General features: G+C 38.4%; 2 protein-coding genes across 3 annotated transcripts in view; one reads left to right on the top strand and one right to left on the bottom strand.

The window, feature by feature from the left end:
• Window positions 1-9,627: 9,627 nt before the first annotated feature.
• LOC121872788 lies at window positions 9,628-12,284 on the bottom strand. The gene is made up of 3 exons (XM_042375846.1): window positions 12,207-12,284; window positions 10,910-11,065; window positions 9,628-10,134 (listed from the first exon to the last, which is right to left on the bottom strand). Exons 1-3 carry the CDS (start codon window positions 12,282-12,284, stop codon window positions 9,628-9,630), a joined length of 741 nt encoding a protein of 246 aa, XP_042231780.1.
• Window positions 12,285-12,538: 254 nt separating this feature from the next.
• LOC121872654 (flocculation protein FLO11-like) overlaps window positions 12,539-21,634 on the top strand; it is a 59,249-nt gene continuing 50,153 nt past the window's right edge. The window contains exon 1 of one of the 2 annotated variants that reach the window (XM_042375592.1): window positions 12,539-12,735. The gene's annotated coding sequence lies outside the window, so the exon portion shown is untranslated. The remainder of the gene's footprint in view (window positions 12,736-21,634) is intronic. The other variant, XM_042375593.1, reaches the window with a different exon arrangement.

The following is a 21,634-nucleotide window of genomic DNA, read 5'->3' on the forward strand; positions in this document are numbered from 1 at the left end:
CGGATGGGCAAAAACAGTAGGTCATTTCCTTGCGGATCAAATTACGTAAGTTTTTAGTAATTCTGCCAACAGCACGAGTATAAGTTCGTGACTTAGAATGCTTTTTACTTTTTACTTTTATCCTCTTCGCCACTGATCGGCTCGCTAGCCGCCCGGGCGATCGGTCACGCCTGTCACGCAGAATGCTACCGAGTTTACTCATAGAACCAAAGCAACATATAATTGATTTAATTTTAAATTTGCATTCTTTGTGATACACATGTTAGATTCCAGCTTTTTTTTGACGGGGATTAGCCCACACGGGGACAGGTCACTGACCCACATCGGGGCCTGGAGGGCGATAATAATAATAATAATAATAATAATAATAATAATAATAATAATAATAATAATAATAATAATAATAATAATAATAATAATAATAATAATAATAATAAGTAAAATTTATAGTAAAAAATAAAAAATATAAATACTAATAATACTAATAATAATAATAATAATAATAAAGAAATACATAAATGAAAAAAAAGATCAAGAGTGAGAAACAATATATGTATGTTGTGTTGTCAATGATTAGAGAAACAATAGAGACCCTGTAATAGTGTGTAAATGAGGCAGAAAGTCAGATGAGCAACCTGGGACTTGGTCACAATTTTCGTGATGCCATATGGCAGCAGGGTCTACCATTAGACAATGCATTATGCTTCCAATATCTTCCGAGGCGGTAGTACCTCCCTGTTTGGTAGCTGCCACTATTACTACCTACGCAGGAGCACTGCGTTAGAGGGGTCAGACCTTCTCCGCAAAAAGTAAAGAAGACATGGCGACACTTGAGGAAATCTAATAATATTGAAAAATGAATATCTCGGTTATCCTTAATTTTCGGTGTAAATATCATAGAAGAAAAATGTCTTAGAATTGTCTAAACATTACGAAATACACATTTAAAACAGCGAGAAAAAGGCCGGTGTATCACTATAAATTGACCTATTTTCATTATTTTTTGTATTTATTTTTCTTAATTATTTTTAGTATTGCTATTATATTTTCGCCCCCAGGCCTGATGTGTGTCAGTGACCTGTGCGTGGGTGGGTTAATAATCCCCGTAAAAAAAAAAGCCAACGTGTATAAAAATAACTTAGAAAACCATTACAGGGGTAATATCAAAGACCATCAAGACCATCTAAAGATGGTCTTTGATAATATTAACCAAATACTGATTTTAGAAGAGCAGTATTGTGAATACTCGGTTAATTCATTGATATCATCTTCAAGTTTTTACGAGATATTTTGTCAGTGTTTTATCAAAATCAGATAGGGCGGAAGTAAAGATGGAGGTACAGACTAACGAATAGGTGTAAATCCTTGTCTCATTCCATACGCTGCTACGCAGGCAGTTGGGGAACAAACAATACTGGAGAGATTAATTAAACTGGGCCTTAACGAAAAGACAGTTATGAAATAAACTGTGATTAAAATAAATCAAACCCGAAGATTAGCAGTATGTTAATTTTGAGCCTAACTCAGTCAGACTTCTTACTTAAATAATATTTACAAGTGCCTAGTGTGTATTGGTGTACAGACGAGTCAGCTTTATTAACTGGATTCGTAATTAAATATATCCTGAGCATTTGTCATGCATTCTTTCTGAAAGTCCTATTATAACACTGGTGTAGTCTGTGACAGTACCAAAACTTCTCTACACTATGCTGATGGCCAAATTTGTCACACCTTGAGTGCATGTTTTCTTTTATAGGCTCTATTGTAAATAAAATTAATAACTTCTAATTCCATTTTTTTCGGAAGAGGGTGAAAAACAACACCAACGTAAACATGCGTGGAGAGGAGTAAAACAATAGGAAAAATTGACAAAATTAATTAATGAACATCCTTTAATGTGTTCTCCCTAGTCAATCAGTTGACAGTAGGATTTAAACAACACCATACGATGACGTCATGCAAGCAGAACACTTTTATCGTCACGTAAACCACAAGAATTTTTCATAAATCGAAAAACTAGAGTTTACTGCTGCCGTTTAAAGAAAAAAAATGTCCAGTGCCATTTTCAAGAGGTAATATAACACTAATTCCGGTTCCATGACAGAACCCCAACGGGGTTGTCATTTGTCTACACTAACCTAACCTAACCTAACCTAAACATAAAAGTGTTTTATTTTATATTTTATATATGAGACTGGGGTTTTGTCCGTTGGGGTTTTATCCGGTCACTCTAATTATTTTCATTCATGCATTCAATGAATCTTATATTGTGGAAGTGGATATTTTTCAAGCTGTTGCTATAACAAGTAAATAAATGGTTCAAACTTGCTGCGGATAGGGTGTAGTTAGCTGAGTTGAGCATACTGGCAGAAAGGTGTACCTTGATTGGCAGGACAATAGCATCACAACCTAACTATCGCGTTGCAACAAGTAACTGCCTTTTCAAATTCAACGTTAAAAAGCCCAGGGGAAGTTTTCATCCAAACATCGAACAAAGTTAACCAAGGAAAATAAACAGCAATTCCTTTCAAGGTATGTAAATGTGAGTTGACGTGTTTTGTTAAGAGCGTGGTCATGCACCACCAAAACTGAGCGAGGTGATCTACAGTAGCTAGCGAGACACCCACAATAGAGCGGGCGTCGCCTATCTCAAGGGTCTGAATCTACACATAAAGGAGTGTGGAGTGCAGCCATTGTACTGTACGTCAGGCACTTGTGTGGGAGGTGGCGCGAGAACTTGTCTGCAATGTTACGTCTGGACATTTTAATTTAGACTCGCGAACAAAATACTACCAGGGAAAAGTTTTACCAAACAATATAACCCACAACGAAAGTAATGGGATTGATTATATCCCATCAGCAATGTCATGGGTTGCGTTAGGCTTACCCATGCAACCAACTCCCAAGTTTGTTTTACACGAGATAAAGCACCCGGCGAGCCATGACTGTCACATATATTTTCCATTAGTGGAATGTTAGCCAGCCTATAGGGGGAAGCCAGTGAGACAGTGTTGTACTGTTCATCGCCTCACGCTCCAAAAACCTCATTTTAAGCAGTATCCCCTAGACCAAGGGGTTAGTTAAGACGTCGTCCCCATCCTCTCCCTCCTGAAGGGACCAGGACACCACACAGAGTCCTCCACCGCCACCCTGTCCTCTGGACCGTCGTTGACACGAGATTAAGTGTGTTAACCTAGGTTTGTTATCTCCGTGGAAATATCACGTGTGGAAGCCTGATTGCGACAAAAGCAATCCAGGCTGGTCTATTGCACCTAAGAGGTTAATTCAAGTCACGCTTACCAGTTCTCCTTGCCGAGACAACCGTCTACAATGACTGTCAGTGACACGAGACTATGTGTGGTAACCCAAGAGTACCTTTTTGTTGTTATTCCCCGTGAAAAAAGTTCTTGTGCGGAAGCCGGGTTGCAACAAGAGCAATCCAGGCTGGCAGTAAATGTATCACTTGAAGAATTAAGGCTCTGTTAAGTCATACCCATAGTAGAGTAATCACATGTGTCGCCAAGTTGAAAATTCCCTCTTTTAGAAGATTAATTTTATTACAGCGTGAACGTGAGTGACTCATATATCCATGCCAATTGTAAATCATTGTATGGAAGCTTGACAAATAAATGTAAGTGCAATTATCTGCCCGTATCTGTGATCCTATCTTATTATTACTAAGAGTAATGACTGATTGGTTATGACAAAGTATAACCAATAACTTACTGTAGATGGATGTTGGAAATTAATGGAACTCATTAAATCATCATTTATCAAGTATAAATCATGGAATGTCGGGTGGTGGAGTGAATTTCTACGTAGATACACCATAATCTCCTGTAAGTAACCAGTGTGAAGGTATCGAACTCTACGGTAAGAAATATAAGAAACAACATATTATAATCTTTATATAATATAATCCACTCTTACACCAAGACGAAAGAAAAACCATGACCAGCAATTACTTCATGAAATCATAATTTTCGCCGGGTAGGATTTTGTCCTTCATAATCGATTGCACCCAGATGGAAATAAGCTTTTAATGTGTTTCTTGGCCTATTGGTTGTCAAATCGAGTTAACTCCATTTTCTGGTCATTTCTTTATTGTATTGTTAGGTCACTTGTCTACTTCTCTAATCCTTGATATAAGCGACCCACGCCATTACCCCCACCCAAAATTTCTGCCTTTCTGGTACCAGTCATTGATACTGTATTATGGAAGTTTGGGATACTGTATATATATATATATATATATATATATATATATATATATATATATAATCATGTAGATCCACAATGAAAACGTGGATAAGATAAATCTTGATAAAATCACACAGGAAAGGGGAAACAATGGAGCGCCTTAGGTTCGTCTTTATTCAAGACATCTTCAGAGGCAACTGAATTACAAGGACTGGGAGAGGCTTATGTACACAGGGTGACCTTACAAAACATGAGGTCACGTCAAAAACATGACTAATTACGTCGCCCTTTCTTTTAAACTGGTGGTGTTGGTGTGTGGATTAGTGGATGTCATGTTTTTGATCTGACCTCAGTCCGCCGGCGTGACTGCAATACAAGCTTCAACTTCAGTGAAAGTTAATTACGTGTAAGTCTCTGATTAAACTGTATATATGTGTGTATGATTTCATATGACGTTATAAGTTAGGCGTGACCATGAAGGGAAAGAATGAATGCAGGGAAGAATGACAACGCCAATATTATGAAGTGAGACAATGGCGGCTTGACCTGTCGTATACTACCTTTATTACTTTACACTGCCGGGTTTATTCTATACTACTTGACCTGCCTTATATACTGTCTGTTATTCTATACCGCTTGACCTGTCGTATACTACCTTTATTACTTTATACTGCCGGGTTTATTCTATACTACTTGACCTGCCTTACATACTGTCTGTTATTCTATACCGCTTGACCTGTCGTATACTACCTTTATTACTTTATACTGCCGGGTTTATTCTATACTACTTGACCTGACTTATATACTGTCTGTTATTCTATACCGCTTGACCTGTCGTATACTACCTTTATTACTTTATACTGCCGGGTTTATTCTATACTACTTGACCTGACTTATATACTGTCTGTTATTCTATACCGCTTGACCTGTCGTATACTACCTTTATTACTTTATACTGCCGGGTTTATTCTATACTACTTGACCTGACTTATATACTGTCTGTTATTCTATACCGCTTGACCTGTCGTATACTACCTTTATTACTTTATACTGCCGGGTTTATTCTATACTACTTGACCTGCCTTTATATACTGTCTGTTATTCTATACCGCTTGACCTGTCGTATACTACCTTTATTACTTTATACTGCCGGGTTTATTCTATACTACTTACCTGACTTATATACTGTCTGTTATTCTATACCGCTTGACCTGTCGTATACTACCTTTATTACTTTATACTGCCGGGTTTATTCTATACTACTTGACCTGACTTATATACTGTCTGTTATTCTATACCGCTTGACCTGTCGTATACTACCTTTATTACTTTATACTGCCGGGTTTATTCTATACTACTTGACCTGCCTTATATACTGTCTGTTATTCTATACCGCTTGACCTGTCGTATACTACCTTTATTACTTTATACTGCCGGGTTTATTCTATACTACTTGACCTGACTTATATACTGTCTGTTATTCTATACCGCTTGACCTGTCGTATACTACCTTTATTACTTTATACTGCCGGGTTTATTCTATACTACTTGACCTGCCTTATATACTGTCTGTTATTACTATACTGCGCCCTCGTATACTACTTTATTTTTGACCTGTCGTATACTACCTTTATTACTTTATACTGCCGGGTTTATTCTATACTACTTGACCTGCTTATATACTGTCTGTTATTCTATACCGCTTGACCTGTCGTATACTACCTTTATTACTTTATACTGCCGGGTTTATTCTATACTACTTGACCTGACTTATATACTGTCTGTTATTCTATACCGCTTGACCTGTCGTATACTACCTTTATTACTTTATACTGCCGGGTTTATTCTATACTACTTGACCTGCCTTATATACTGTCTGTTATTCTATACCGCTTGACCTGTCGTATACTACCTTTATTACTTTATACTGCCGGGTTTATTCTATACTACTTGACCTGACTTATATACTGTCTGTTATTCTATACCGCTTGTGATGTGTTGTCTCAGTTTAAGGGACAAAAGGCAAAAGATCTGGGTAAATTATAATCTAAAAGAATGTTTATATAAGGATGAGAAATTGATGTATGTAGGCACAATAATCCCACCAAGCCTTAAAAATTAAAATAAACATTGCCAGTTAAAAGTCCAATAATTTTGTGTATAGTTATAGCTTCATAATGGAGGTTCTCCGAGCTGGTGACTGCAGTCCGATCACTAGTATGTTATTAAATATTTCGAAAGGGTGCGTTGAATAAGTTGATACAGAGGTCGTTTCCTACGTCCCAAAAGTTGCCATTTTCACGCCCGAGGCATTGTCAGGCCATCCAGCTGTGAATGGGCATCTTTCTTTTATGGTAGTGCAGTATTTGGCAGAGCTGTAGTGTTTAGAGCACTAATGAATTCTTTAGAAGAACGGCGCTTTTGAGAAACAAAAGACCAGCTATTATTGTTATTACTTTTACTTTACTTTTATCCTCTGCACCACTGATCGGCTCGTTAGCCGCTTGGGCGAGCGGTCACGTCTCTGTTACGCACTGTTGGCAAGTACTGGGCATGCACCGGCTCCTGATTGTACCTGAACCTGCTCCAGTGTTGGTCAAGTTTGGTCTTGAAAGAGCTCATACTCGGTGCCGCCACAACACTTTCTGGTAGATTGTTCCAAGAGTTTACAACCCTCACTCCGAAAAAGTTTGCCCTCACAGTTTTCTGGACTTGCGGCTTCTTCAATCTTGAGCTGTGACCCCTTGCGGGGCGAGCGTCCGCCAGCTCCAAGTAAGGACACTCGACTGAGTAGTGCCCCTTGTGATGCTTATACACCTCAATTAGGTCTCCCTTTGCCCGTCTGTAGTATAAGCTAGGCAAGTTCAGGCGCTCCAATCTCTCAGGGTAGCTGAGGTGCCGAAGTGCAGGCACCAGTCTGGTGGCCCTCCTTTGAACATTTTCAACCAACTGACAGTCCCTAGCATATCTCGGGGACCAGACGGGGTGACAGTACTCCAGATGGGGAAGCACTTCACTCATGAAGATCGTTACGAGGGACGGACCGTCTAGATATCTGAACGACCTTCTTATAAGACCCAATAATTTATTTGCCTGATTTACCTTCTTCTCGCTATGGCCCGAGAACTTCAGCTCATTGTCAACATAAAGGGAATTGAAGCCAGTTGAGTGGAGCGCTAGCCATACTACCATTTTGTATACAGAAGGTTTAGTTTTCAGCGTAAATCAGCAGTCTTTACTAACCTCTGCGACCTATTTTCACTGGTATACGTTTACTGTGTGCCCAATAAACTAGCCACCTCCGGGGCAATCTAAAAATCTAAAAAATCTCTATAGCTATGTCGGGTATCACAGGGTGTCGACAATGTTCTGTAGACCTTTTTCTTTTCAGTTTGCTTTACAACTTAAACACATGGATTTAATGATGGTGATAATTATATATTATTCATTACTTTGTTTACTATTTCGTTACAGCTTCATAATGTGTCGAGAACATGGATGTCAGTAGAGGTTTACTCACACTGGACTAATAAACGTAATAAAACATTTCCTTTGAGAACAATTTATAAAAAATTACAAATCCCACTTGTTATCATGAGTCCACATATTTGTCCAGCACTTTAAAGTTGGGAAACTTCAAATTATTTCCTACAAATCTTCAGGTTATACCTTCTTAAAGGTGGTAACTCCGGACTTCTTGATCTTAGTGTAGAGTTCAGTGAAAGGTTACGATCACACATAAAGTGGCCAACGACAACCGAGGTCATAGGAACACTAGTAGACTATTAACTTCTAAACACTTGTAATCATCAACTAAACATATCCAGTCTTCCAGTCTAGGTTATACACAGATTGCATTGCTTGTGTTATCGCCGCCCTCATACGCTGCGGCCTCTGACTCCCATGTGGCCGCGCCTCGCCAGATGTTTGTGGACGCACAGCAAGTATTTCGTTGTTATGATCATAGATAAGGTCTCGGGACGCCTCTGGCTGACAGTATTGTCCAGCCCCTTCAAGTGTTCACACACTAGCTATAACTAGGAGTTACTTGGAGCGATACTAGGAGTTAAGTGGAACTATAAGCCCGCACACGTGAGTGAAAGTACACAGTGATTGTTTGTATTATGGTGAAATGTTGTGCTGTTGCTGGACTCCACTTTAAAATATAATCACACTTGACATTCATGCTATGGTGCCAACATCTCTGAATATTTTTTTTTGCACTTGTCTTGTATCACATAATGAATCCGCAGTAGTGGCCAAGACAGACATAGGAAACCGATGGCTGTTTAGGTTCTTTAGGAGCCCCCAACTGTTCTTTGTAATTTTGTTCACGGTTGTCTTAAACTATTCATTTATTGTTGCTACTACTGTACTGCTTCTACTGGTAATTTTCTGGGGTAAGACGTGCTTCTTTACATAGATTCTGCATGACTATTTAGCGAGCTTGGATCTTTAACCTCTAGTGTTTGTCGCGTTTGAGATCTTGAAGGTAAGGTTAACACGTCTGCTATCCTGCTTATGATTTTGAATGTCTCTCTCTCCCTCTCTCTCTGAGGTCAGCCCTGTCGTGTCTTGTTTGAAGAGTTTTCAGTTGCAAGACCCTCAACCATGATGGTGTGATAGTAACATGACAATTAACATGATCTGTGGTTCACAGCATTCATATAAACAGAGAAAAAATAAAACACACACGCACATAAACACGAATCAATCAATCATTGGCATCAGTGGGTGAATTCCGTCATGGTGTGCCATCAATCGAGTTTCGCCAACAGCAGATCATAATCTCGACTGTTTCTCTCAGTTTAAGAAATTCATTTGGCGAGTCTCGTCGCAATCAGCTGATAGCAGAGGCGAAGCTAAATTTGTTTCCTGTTGTCATACAAGGATAAAATACTAGCATAGTCCTTGGTTGTCATAATACATAGAAAACAAGTATATGTCACGGTGCAATGGCGACTTCTAATTGGTTGATTTGTTAACCAATAAGAGACAAGTGACGCAAAAGAGCCAAAACTATTGATTTGTAATAGAACCAAAAATCGTTTCATTTCTATTGTATCGCATTTTAAAATTATTCCTGTAAATTAAACTATATATATTTTTTAACCGAAGTCACAAATTGAGTTACATTAATGAGAATGAATCGAAAATAAAGTGTTTGGTGCGCTAGACTGAAAATGATGCATTGTATCGCACAGAGAATGAGACTAAAGGTATTTTGGTGCTTGATTGTTCGTTGCTTTGTTTTGCTGGCCGTCAACATCATAGGTCTTGTTATTCTTAAGTTCTCGTTCTCTTCCTTTTGTTGTTTTCTTCTTCTGGACGGTCCACAATGGATCTTTTAACTCACACATATACTGTTCTTGGTCTTCTTGCTCTTCTATTTCTTTGTTTTCTTCGTCTTCATGTTTCTTCTTTCTTCTATTTCTTTGTACTCTTGTTTCTTCTGTTCTTCTTTCTCTTGTCTCTTTTCTTCGTTCTTATTTTCTTTTTCTTAACTCTAAGGCTAGCCTCCTTATAGCTTATTTTTTTCTCGTATCGCAGCTTGGCTATCCTACACTCCTCCCTCCACTTGGGACACTCACGGTCGAAGGAGGAATGAGGGCCGTCGCAGACTGTGCACTTCTTTTGTGTTGCTTGACACGAGGTGAGATGGTGTCCGGTCGTCCTGCACGTGGCACAGACCTCCCGAGCCCGGCATTTCTTGGCTGTGTGGCCGTAGCGCTGACAATGGCAGCACCTTATTGGTCTTGGGATGTATGGTTTTACTGGAACGGTGTCCCATCCCAGTAAAACCTCTTTGGGAATTGTTCTGAGGAAACCGATCACGGCGTAGATGGCTTTCCCGTCGGGTCCTGACAGCTTCCTCTGAACTACACACTCCCCGATGAGTTCTTGTAGTTCTTGGGTGAGAGATGACCCCCCACACTGCGTTGTCACAAAGTTCACGGGTCACCTCAAGTAGCACATCGTTGATGTATGTCGTTTCGTTAAGGTACAAAGTCATCATCAATTGTTTGCCTTGCCCTCATTCACTGAAGGTAACCATAAGGCGGGCGATCTTCATTATCTCCTTTATCTGATAACGAAAAAAAGTGTTTTTTTTGTCAGGACGAGGAGGTTCAGTTTCTCGGGGTGGGTTGAATGTGGAGGAATAAACCTCACGGTCTTCATCCACCACCACAGGTAACTTATGGTTCTGGTCTTCTCTCGGCTTAAGTGCTGGCTGTGGTGCTTGAGAATGACCCCTTGGGTAACTGAGAGGATATTATCGCATCAACGAGCATCCGATCCTGGCGCCCGTGGTTTCCTATGACAGTACTAGTTAGAAGGCAGAGTAAAATTCCCGGCCAATATGGCTCTACAGCTAACTGACAGGGTGCTAGATACAATACAGGGGACCCCTTTATGTGAGGGAAATTTGATAAATGTCATAAAAAACGAGAATTTGTGCATGCAAAGGTGAAACTGAAATATTTTTTGGCGCAGTGATGAGAATGGGGCATTTCTATCATGTACAGTACAGTCCCGTTGTAGCTCCTTTGAGTTTAGAATGACGGTGGTGTTGGCGGCAAAAGGCTCTCTTGTGAACACCTGTGGCATGTGGAGATGGTGGCTACTGGTGGTGCAGCAGGGAAAAACCCAGCCTCGACCTTCCCCCATATATCCAATGTACTTGCACACACCTTTATTGTTACCGTACATAAGAGAGGATTTGAAGCTTAAAAATGGTTCGGCTGATGTTCTGAGAGGCGATTTGCTCTACAATGTCTTCACGTGGTTCCAAGGTACGCAAATGTGTTTTACTCATAGTTCCACCAATAAACAATCCCTGGCGTATACACGCTCGTCCTGGCCCCTATAGGAGACGCAGGTTAAGTATGTCGACAAAAGCTTAAACTGAAGAGCCCCAACCATAGCGAGAACACTTAGGTTTAGTAGTAACGCTTCCTTCTCTAGCTGTCACTATACTGGATCTTCATGTTTTCCACAAGCCTTTCGACACACCAGCTGCAGTGAAAACGGACCTTCGATATATTTCATACAACAATAATTCCTGCGATGTGTGACCTTACCAAACATCAGGTTTCCACCGGGTACTCCGGTTTCCTTCTGTAGTAACACAGTTACCAAATACTAGACCATAAAAGTTCATAACAAAGTAACAAAGAACAGACCAACCCCCTGAACAGCTAGTAAGCTGTGAAATGATAAATTAAAATAAAACAAATCGAATCTATCTCGATTAGTTTTAAATCAAGCGAAACCCGACACCTCGAACCCCTTACACAGACAATAACAGAGGCAAACAGTATTTCAGAGTAATGAATCCTGAACTTTGTGATACTTACAGGGGTATGTCTATGAGATTTACATTAGTTAAGACTAATCTTATTTACATACAAATTATTTTCGTAAAATCAGGTGGGTATAGGAGGATGTCAAAGCTAATCCTTGGCTTTAGAAACCTTGGGTATGAAGACGTAAAGACAAATTAATTTGTATTCTACTGAGAGACGTAGTTAGAGGCGATGTGATCGAAGTGTATAAATAGTAGATGAGGTTCAATAAAGGTGAATACACAGCCAGGGTTTTAAGTTTGACAAATATAGATTTAGGCGTGAAATGGTGAACATTGTTTTGGAAATATAACTGTTGATGAGTGGAATACATTACCAAATACGAGCATTAATTCGAATTCGCTGGGAAGTTTCAAATATAAGTTAGATATATGAGTGATAAGGGCTAGGTGTAAACATGGCCAATAAGCCTGCTGCAGTTTCTCTCATTCGTATGACATTATATGTTCTAAGGTCCACCAGGGAATAAGTCGAGTCACAAAATCCACCAGGGAATGAATCAAGTAGCAGAAGGTCCACCAGAGAATGAGTCAAGTCGCAGAAAGTCCACCAGGAATGAGTCAAGTAGCACGAGTTCCCTGAGGAGTAATCAGCTGAGGAACGTCACTCAATACCCAGGAGTGTCAGAGTCACCCTCACGGGACCAGCCCAACCACTCATTCTACTTGCATCACTCGCTGCTCGCACGGTCGCACCCCCGCTGAATGCTGATCCCATGCTTGGCAGTCCTAATACATTTGAGCTAACTGGCAATATGTACTTGTAAATATTCCCCTCAAATCATTACTGAAAATACTTATCTCTACAAATATAGTATACTCACGTGTATTTCACAGTTGTTTTTGCGAGACATTGGTTGGCTGGATTATTCACGATTCTCGAAGCGAAGGCTAAAAATACGAAACATATTGGGAACTGAGGCAGCAGCGAAATTCTCGTTTTCTGAGATGGTGGGCTGACTGGACTGGGCTCAACCGCTCAGTGTGTGTGTGCGAGACCTCACGTGTGGAGTGCAATAGCCTGGCTCTGGTGACACAGTTTTTCTAAAGAACAATTTAGTCCAAATTCTTTAAACTTTTGTCGAGATATATTACAAATTTCAACGATTTACATAATTATACTCTTGTGGGGTGCGGCAACTGTTCAATCAGGTAAATAATACATACCGGTAAGTGTTTTTAATTATATAGTTTGATTTATGTGGTGAGGGTGATATTAAAAAAAAATCGTTGTATAAGTACGGATATTATACAATATTCCATATATTAGTGTGGATAGTTTACAAAGTTGTAGCATAGTTGGTTAGGTGAAAGTCCAAAGGTTTGTTGTAACAAACTGTATTACAACTTTTAACTGACGAGTGTGTGTATCTGAAAAATGATTGATTATTATTGTGTTTTGTCTTCCTGATTTGTTGTTGCAGAATTAACGATTATACTTAAAGTCAGTTGTGTCACTATTTCGTGTCTTAATTCTGAAATAAATTACCCTTCTCATTAGTCTCAAATGCTTAACCATTTTTTTGTCATTAAATCTGGGTGCAAAGGAAGTCTACAGGCAACGCTACTGGTCTCCACTGGGACGCTGTTCAGTTAGAATTACAGTAGAATCCCGATTGCATACAAGCGCACCAACACCAGATTAATATGGCAAAATTACCTTTTTTTTGGTCACATCCCATATACATTAATTTTCCTTCACTACAAACTTCCTGTGGGCAGCTCAAGTCATTAGATTTTAAACTTATTAAAAAGGATTGATTTATTGTCAAAGGATCTGACCCTATTGTTAAAATATCATTATTTAGTATGGGTATTGTAAGACAAGTAATGAGACATCTAAACCTATTAAAACAATTACTTCCAAGTCATGATTTATAAATTAATGATCATTTTGGACCTCAAAGTTGAATGGAGTTTGTAATGATGAGTTACAGGTTTTGATTGGCTGTATTAATGAGTTACAGATGTTGATTGGCTGTATTAATGAGTTACAGGTTTTGATTCGCTGTATTAATGAGTTACAGATGTTGACTGGCTGTATTAATGAGTTACAGATGTTGATTGGCTGTATTAGTGAGTTACAGATGTTGATTGGCTGTATTAATGAGTTACGGGTGTTAATTGTCTGTATTAAAGAATTACAAGTGTTGATTGTTTGTACTGATGAGTTAAAGGTGTTGATTATTGATGGTGAATCTTTAATCGTCGTAATTAATGTTTTACCTATTAACATATACATAGTCTACTGTGCTGTACTGTATTTGGTTGATAGTTTGGTCATTGCCATCTCTGTTGGATCCTGGATACTCATACTGTACTGTCAATCACTTTTCGTTCATATTTGACATTTATTATATACAGTTTTCAATAATGGGCGGAAGTCAGTGCGTGAAGGACAAACATTCTCTCGTGACCTTTAGCTGCAAGTTAGCCTAGTCAAGTGACACCTGGATGCGTGAGTTGTGGATTGATTTCCGGAAGGGGATTATCAGAAATTAATCATGACATACTAAACGTTAGCAATGTTAATAGCGTAGGGGAAGCGGGCTTGTATGAGAAAAGGTTGGGCCAAGTTTTATGTGGTGCCAGGCGAGATAGAGCACTATCTGAAAGGTTCATGATTTTCCTCGTTAGTTAATGAACACATCAAACTACGTTAATCTTCGCAGAATCTCGACCACGCACTAGCTGACTTCTTTGTCCCGAACCACAAATTAACCAATACCTTTTAGAGCTTCAAATGTGGGCAGTGAGGAGCGTTGGCAACACTCAGGGTATTCAAGGTGGGTAGAGAAAGATCAGGCACGCCGCCAAACGTTTCAGTGGAAGGTGATGTCATAATTCCCCGTGATTCCAACTTACGTAATATCGTAGATGTGGCCATATGACCTTTCATTTCCTGGTAAATCAGTGTTACTGAATAGGTAAATTCAAGCACTATAATTCTGCTTTATTCAAGACTAAAAAAAAGACTGTATTATCACTAATTATGATTAATTATATTATTACTCGCAAGAAAAGATTTGGTTTATTTTGATTTGAGGGGATACTGATGTGAACTGTGGCTTGATACACGGTTGACGTGAAGGGAAAACTGGTGAAACGAGTCAGTGCGGCTGGCCCGCCAGCTCACGGTAAAATACATATGCCGTACCTTCCTGTTAAGACCAATGTGTGTACATAGGCAGCGAACACGGGTAGAATGTGGGGATAGAAAACGAACACAGGTATTATGTTGGCATAGAGTGGACACGGGTAGTATGTAGGCGTAGGGAGTGGATGAGGATAGGCACAACTGACGCGGGTAGAAGACCTAGGTATCAAACACAGTTCGTCATTCGCCGATGTTACTTAAAGTAGATTCGAGACGATGTGGCACAACGCGGCAGGGTCGGAACAGAGAACAAACTGTGTTATAGCACAGTTCGTGATTGACGCCACACAGTTGTGGTAGGAGCTTCTGGGCATCCCCGTGGTAGTGATGTGGAGGACAAACAGAGCGCTGCTTACCTGTTACCCCTAATAATAAATTAAAATAACCACTGCTACAGTTATTATCTTACTCATTAAAAGACGTAGAGCAAAATACACTAAAATATAACAGATGTCAACATATGAAATATATATTTCTATTGAAATGTTTGTTTTCTGTTCGATGTGCCGCGTTGTGCCAAGTTGTCTTGAATCTATCTTTAGTAACTTCGGCAAATGACGAACTGGACTATTAGGGACCACGCTCAATGAAGACCTACCCCATATGCATTCTTCGCCTCTACGAATGTCTTTCTTAACTGACTTACTGAGACAAAAAAATAATTCCCTCTCGCTCAGCCCTTATTCTCTTTGCCTTCAACACCATCTGCCCCAAGGATAAGATACCACTGTGTTTAGTCCTTGATCTGCCCAACCTTCCATCCCACTCACCCTCGCCGCGACCTGCTCACATCACAGGCCCAACCTTCAATAATTAGAATACAGGTATTAGATTATTAGTGCGCTCAGCCACTCGTCTCTAACGACTAACGAAGTAGTTTCATTCAGTTGGCATATATCACATGCATAAGGCAGTATTACTAGTTTTACAAATTTGTAGAGTTTTCAATTGCATTCGTAACTCAACTTAGACTCTTGATTTGCCAGACCGAGTCTTCGTGTGTAATAATAATAATAATAATAATAATAATAATAATAATAATAATAATAATAATAACAGTAATAAATAAAAAAGTAATTAACGAAGTATTGAAATTAATACAACAGCCATAAGCTGAAAATATACAATACAGTTGACGTAAGTGGTACTGTAGAATTGTACATATATAACGTATAACGGCATTGGGGAGAAGGTCAGTTAAGGAATTTTAGCGGTTATAGTACAAAATTAAGATTGGCAAGGAGTGAACACACAAGTTAACCACGGGATGTTGATAATTTTTACAATAATTTTTTTCCACCTCTTCGCCTTTCTACTATTTCGGCCGAAGATGGGGCTGTTCTTAAAGTGATCATGTGTGTGTGTGTGTGTGTGTGTGTGTGTGTGTGTGTGTGTGTGTGTGTGTGTGTGTGACGGTGAATAGGAATAATTGTGAAATAGCGATGATTTATATGTACTTTTTAGATAATTCAAACCGGTCTCTCGATAAGGACAGCCATGTAGATAATCACAATACATTGCTAACCTAACAATATAACTTAGGTAAAGTTTGGTTATAGCCGTAAACGATATCTTAAACGAATTGCAAATTTGACCACATACGAATTAATATCTCTTAAGTTAGTAATAAACACTCAGGTAGTAGACAGCTATCAAACAGGAAGGTACTACCACCTGCGAAGATATTGGAAGCATAATGTATTAGTAATGGTAGACCCTGCTGCTATATGGCATCACAAAAATTGTGATTCCCAGGTTGCTGATCTGTCTTTCTGCCTCATTTGCACAATTGCAGGGTCTCAATTGTTTCTCTTACTTTGACAACACAACTTACATATATCATTTCTCACTATATATATAATTTTTTTTCATTTTTGTATTTCTTAATAGTTCTTTGTTATTATTATTGGTGTTATTAGTATTATTGTTACCTGTATCATTATTTTATTATATTATTTTTAATTGTGTATTTTATAAATTCTATTATTATTATTATTATTATTATTATTATTATTATTATTATTATTATTATTATAATAATTATTATTACATTTTCGCCCCCCAGGCACCTATGTGGGTCAGTGACCTGTGCCCGGGTGGGCTAACCCCCGTAAAAATAACTAAATAACTAAATAAATACAAATAAATAAATAAATAAATAAATAAATAAATAAATAAATAAACACATACACAGATACGGCAACTTTAGTGTTGGTACAACGTTTCATAAGCACGCAGCTATCATCCATTTCCTCCCGTTGTACCAAGTGTAATATGGATATTCTCTCCATGAGAAATCTCATAACATTTAGCTCCTCCCTCTCTTTTTGTCTCATGCTAGCTCACGTGCCCGTCATCCAAAATTCCCTAATCAGTTGAGTGGCGCTAAGCAGATCACAACACGTCAGAGCCTACTCACACCTTACTCAGCACCACTGACTATGTTGTCCCATTTTCACTGACTATGCTGATTTGACAACACAACTCAACTCATCCCCCGCACCACTCGGTCTGTTCTCGTTTAGATAAGTAGAACATTGGATCAAGTGATAAAATACATTATGGTTTAGGTGCCAATCTCCCGAGGTGACTGATCCCGGTGAGAGAAAATTGCTCCATAATAATGTGTTGGTCCTGTTTAGATTTATGTTGTATTATATACCCGATAGTATACTAAACAGAGTTGGCTACTCTGTTTGAGGTGTATTAGTAATAGACAATTTGTGATCCTTTGTCTAGTTTTTTAAGCCAAGTATTTCTTAATATATAATTGTTAAATTTCTTGATGTTATTATTAGTTTGAAATTGGAAGAAATAAGACTTTAATCGGGTGAAATTAATTTTCTTGTCAAATGTTCATCATGAATTTGTGCATTTTTGTTGAACTTAGACTCCTTTAGGTCAGGTTAGTTTGGGTTATACTGACATAGGAAAGGTAATGTTCGATTACGATAGATCTGAGATAAATTTACTTGGGATAGGTAAAGGATGATTATCTGGGTTGATTTATTTACAGTAGGATAAATGTGGAACTTTTTTGGGGGGGTTGACGAAAGACCATATTTTCAGTTACAGGGGCAAGTTTAATACAGGATAAGTTATATGCTAAGTTTAGTATAAGTGTTATTTACAGCATTGCACCAGTGTTGTGTCAGATTGTGTCCAATTTAAGTTTGGATAACAGCCTAACAGATCGGGTTTAAATAAATTTACACTTAACACATATCTCTTGCTCTTGTTTTTTGAGTCTTGATATATATGTATATATATATATATATATATATATATATATATATATATATATATATATATATATATATATATATATATATATATATATATATATATATATATATATATATATATATATATAAGTGTGCGCGTGATCCAGGTATATGCTGATAACCACAAGGAAAGAAGAAAATTTCCCAAGCGCTTTCGTGCAATTCACATCTTCAGGGTAGTACAGACTCACCCTGAAGATGTGAACGCTTGTTTCTTTCCTTATATATATATATATATATATATATATATATATATATATATATATATATATATATATATATATATATATATATATATATATAGGCTATTGCTTTTAACTGGGCGTGTGTTCTTTTTAAACGTGGTATCTGGAGAATATAATAAGACATTTGTGACGATGGGCGACAGTCAATAGAACCGTATTGTTGGTGTGTGTGATGATTCACGGTGAGGGTGAGTGTGTGTGTGTGTTAATGCTGTTGTGGTGATTATAAGGTTTCCCTCTCGAGTCAGACCGTTAGGTACTAATTTGTGTTGGTGGTTCCTTGCTCCCGGCGTTGGTGGATTTTGGAAATAAAGTAGCTCTAACAGGTACGTTGAAGATTATATTTTCATGAAATTAAACTAATACGAATTAGTTCATTTTCATCTTTTATGAGGTTACACTGCACAGTATGATTAATGCACACACACAGAGGGTATATATGTTTACATGTTCAAACAGTTCTTTTTTAACCTTCTTATACATCTTGGTGGGATCCACAGTTATGATCGTGGAATACTAATGGGAACATATTATACTCTGGCAAGTTTCCTAGCGCGTGTGTGGGTGTGTATGTTAAGCTCTCAGTCCTCCGTGTCGACCATTCTTATTAACGACTTATCGACTCGGCATGTTTAAAAATCTACATGCTTCAGTCTGTTAATAAATTCAGATTATTTGTGTAAGTAAAAGTCTGGGTTCGGATTCTCAAAGATCAGTGCGTAATATTCCTCTTCGAATTGCAGATGTAAGAACGTATTTGACTAGTTAACTTAAACACAAAAATATAGTTAAAATTTACATCAGGGTTACCCTTAAACTATATCTTAGCTACAGACGTTCTCTCAGCACAATTTATAGGACAAAACCGAGACAAAATCTTTGTGAATACGAACCCAGATCAATATATATATATATATATATATATATATATATATATATATATATATATATATATATATATATATATATATAGTAGACAAATTTAGATTTAGGCGCGAAATAGGTAAACACTGGTTTGGAAATAGAATAGCGGATGAGTGGAACAAGTTACCCAACATTAACTCAAATACGCTGGATAGCTTAAACATATGTTGGATGGATATATGAGCGATTGGGGTTGGATGTAAATGGGACTTTCCAGTATGGACCAATAGGCCCGCTGCAGGTTCCTCCATTCTTATGTTCTTATATAATGAAAGGGAAAATTACTTGGCCAGGTGCATTAGGCGGTAGTCACTAGATTCACCTTCTTAACTTACGTAAACAAAGAAGTGACCTTGGTGTGGTTTAGTGAACTACAGTAGTAGATCATTAAAAGTCTTTCTGTGTATGTGGCGGAGTGAAGTGACCACTAATAGCCCGGTACATCAAGTGAAATGTCACTAAGGCTAACTCTGTTAGTGTAGTGAGGGTGAAGGTGACCCTTGTAGAATGCCAGGGAGGACCACACCCAACCTCGACGTTGCGGCGGAACCTGCAAGACATTTTCATCGATTTGTCCGACGCGGCCAAATAAAACTTTTTGCGGCCATATAAATTTAAGGTCCGGATTAACGGAAATTACATGCTTTGCCGTCTGTTCCGGATTAACGAAGATTCCATGTATTAATTATGACCTCTAACTAGTGCTATGTAAACATGTCTGTCCAACAAAAGTGGAATCTTAGTGTAATTTCGAGATCTTTGTGAGCGTAGTTTTTCTTGTTTTTTTGTAATTTTCCTTGAAGTGAGTAAGTTAGTGTCTTAATGGACTAAATTTGAAGATTTTCTCATTATCCACATAAGGAAAATTAAATTTGCGTCCATTTAAGATTCCAACTCTTAGGTGGCTTCTCCCTTTTTATACACCCCACAAGAAATATATCAGAAATTAGATAAGACAGTGTAGTTTATAAATTAAAACACTGAATTGTATGTTCTTGTAGCCAAAGCCTCATTGAGATCGTGCAGAGTAAACATAGCAAAACCTGTTGATTTGATAGACTGACTATTTTGTAGTTGATGTTTGAGTGCTTAATGGAGCTATACAGTACCCTATTGTCATTTCTTATTGTTGTAAAATGCAGAATGATTGAACTACATATATTAGATGTTTAATAAGCATGATACTGCTGGAATGGGACGCGGTTAGGATTATAAATTATAACATTTCCTAAAAGACGAGACAGGGGGTTTTATTCAAGGGCAGTAATTTGTCTGCCGCACACGGACCGAGCAGTTGTTCCCAGTTGATTTTTCAGAGTTGTTCTAGGGCATCAGGAGGTTGGGGTTTCTAACAAAAATCAGTTTGGCATTGTAGCTGTGGCGTAATGTAATTCCTAGACTAAGCCGTTTCATAACAATTATTTCTTATATTTATTTAATAGGAAATACAAAATCTAGCTTACGAATCAACTTTTCTATTCGAAATGGAGGAATTCAATCATAGACACACACACACACACACACACGTTAGGGATGGAGGAGGAGGGGGATCATAACCAGGCGCCACCACCTTTCCGTGTTCCTCGCTAGTAAAGTAAACTAAGTTGGGAAAGCAAAAAGTGCAAATCCTGGTGGTGTTGTGTTTGTGGGTGTGGTGGTAGTAGTTGTGGTGGTTTGCATTTTCTGGTGGTTTAGTTGTCACGAAATACTGCCAAAACATGACTGTCTCGCCGTGACTAACTTGTGTCCACTTGCCAAGTCCCCTACCTGTAACCTGCCACTTCTGTCTGGTACATCACTGTGCTTCCTCATTTTAAACGACACCTCTGGTACCCACCCTGCTATAAACTGCACCCTGTTTAGTTGTTTACTGTTTTCCGAAAGCCTGCTTTTCTCTTTTATTAATCCTTTCCAGATCTTCACACTTCAAAAGAAACTACATAATACCACGGGTTCCTTTTGCTTAACCTGTCCTGTGGTAGCCAACACCAACAGAACCACCTTTAAATCCATTAATGGTACCATCATCACCCACACGTGGATCTTTCATATCCCCATTCCACCTCTCGTGCCTCCCTCTCGATAAACCACCCCTAAACGATTCCCTCACTCCGTCCCCTACTGTATAAACATGGGCAGGCCTCATCAGTGTTTTGCTGCGAGCTCTACTGCTGCTATGGGAGTGGTGTATCTTACCTCCTCCATACAGGATCTTATAGTGTGTCGTAAATTGAGGATGAGAGAGGATTTTATGTTGTAGAATCAAGAATCATCAATGAATCTTGTGTTTTAATATCAAGAATCTCCAAAGGATCTTATGTTGTAGGATCAAAAACCACAAAAGCTTCTTGTATTGTAGGATCAAGTGTGTAAGGATCACGTGTAGTGCAAATGGCGTGGAACCAGATAACCTGTCGTAGGATTAAATTGTACTGGATCTTATTTTACAGGATGAGGT

This window comes from Homarus americanus, unplaced genomic scaffold (genome assembly GCF_018991925.1).
Source record: "Homarus americanus isolate GMGI-L3 unplaced genomic scaffold, GMGI_Hamer_2.0 scaffold39155, whole genome shotgun sequence".
Classification (NCBI taxonomy): Eukaryota; Metazoa; Arthropoda; class Malacostraca; order Decapoda; family Nephropidae; genus Homarus; species Homarus americanus.

Excerpts from the sequence above, each read along its gene's own strand:
- LOC121872788 (XM_042375846.1), bottom strand. The coding sequence starts at position 12,284 with ATGGGATCAGCATTCAGCGGGGGTGCGACCGTGCGAGCAGCGAGTGAT. Across the intron at positions 11,066-12,206 it reads TGAGTGGTTGGGCTGGTCCC|GGGCCAGGACGAGCGTGTAT; the intron begins GTGAGGGTGACT and ends CGTCTCCTATAG. Across the intron at positions 10,135-10,909 it reads AGCTTCAAATCCTCTCTTAT|TGTGGGGGGTCATCTCTCAC; the intron begins GTACGGTAACAA and ends GTGACAACGCAG.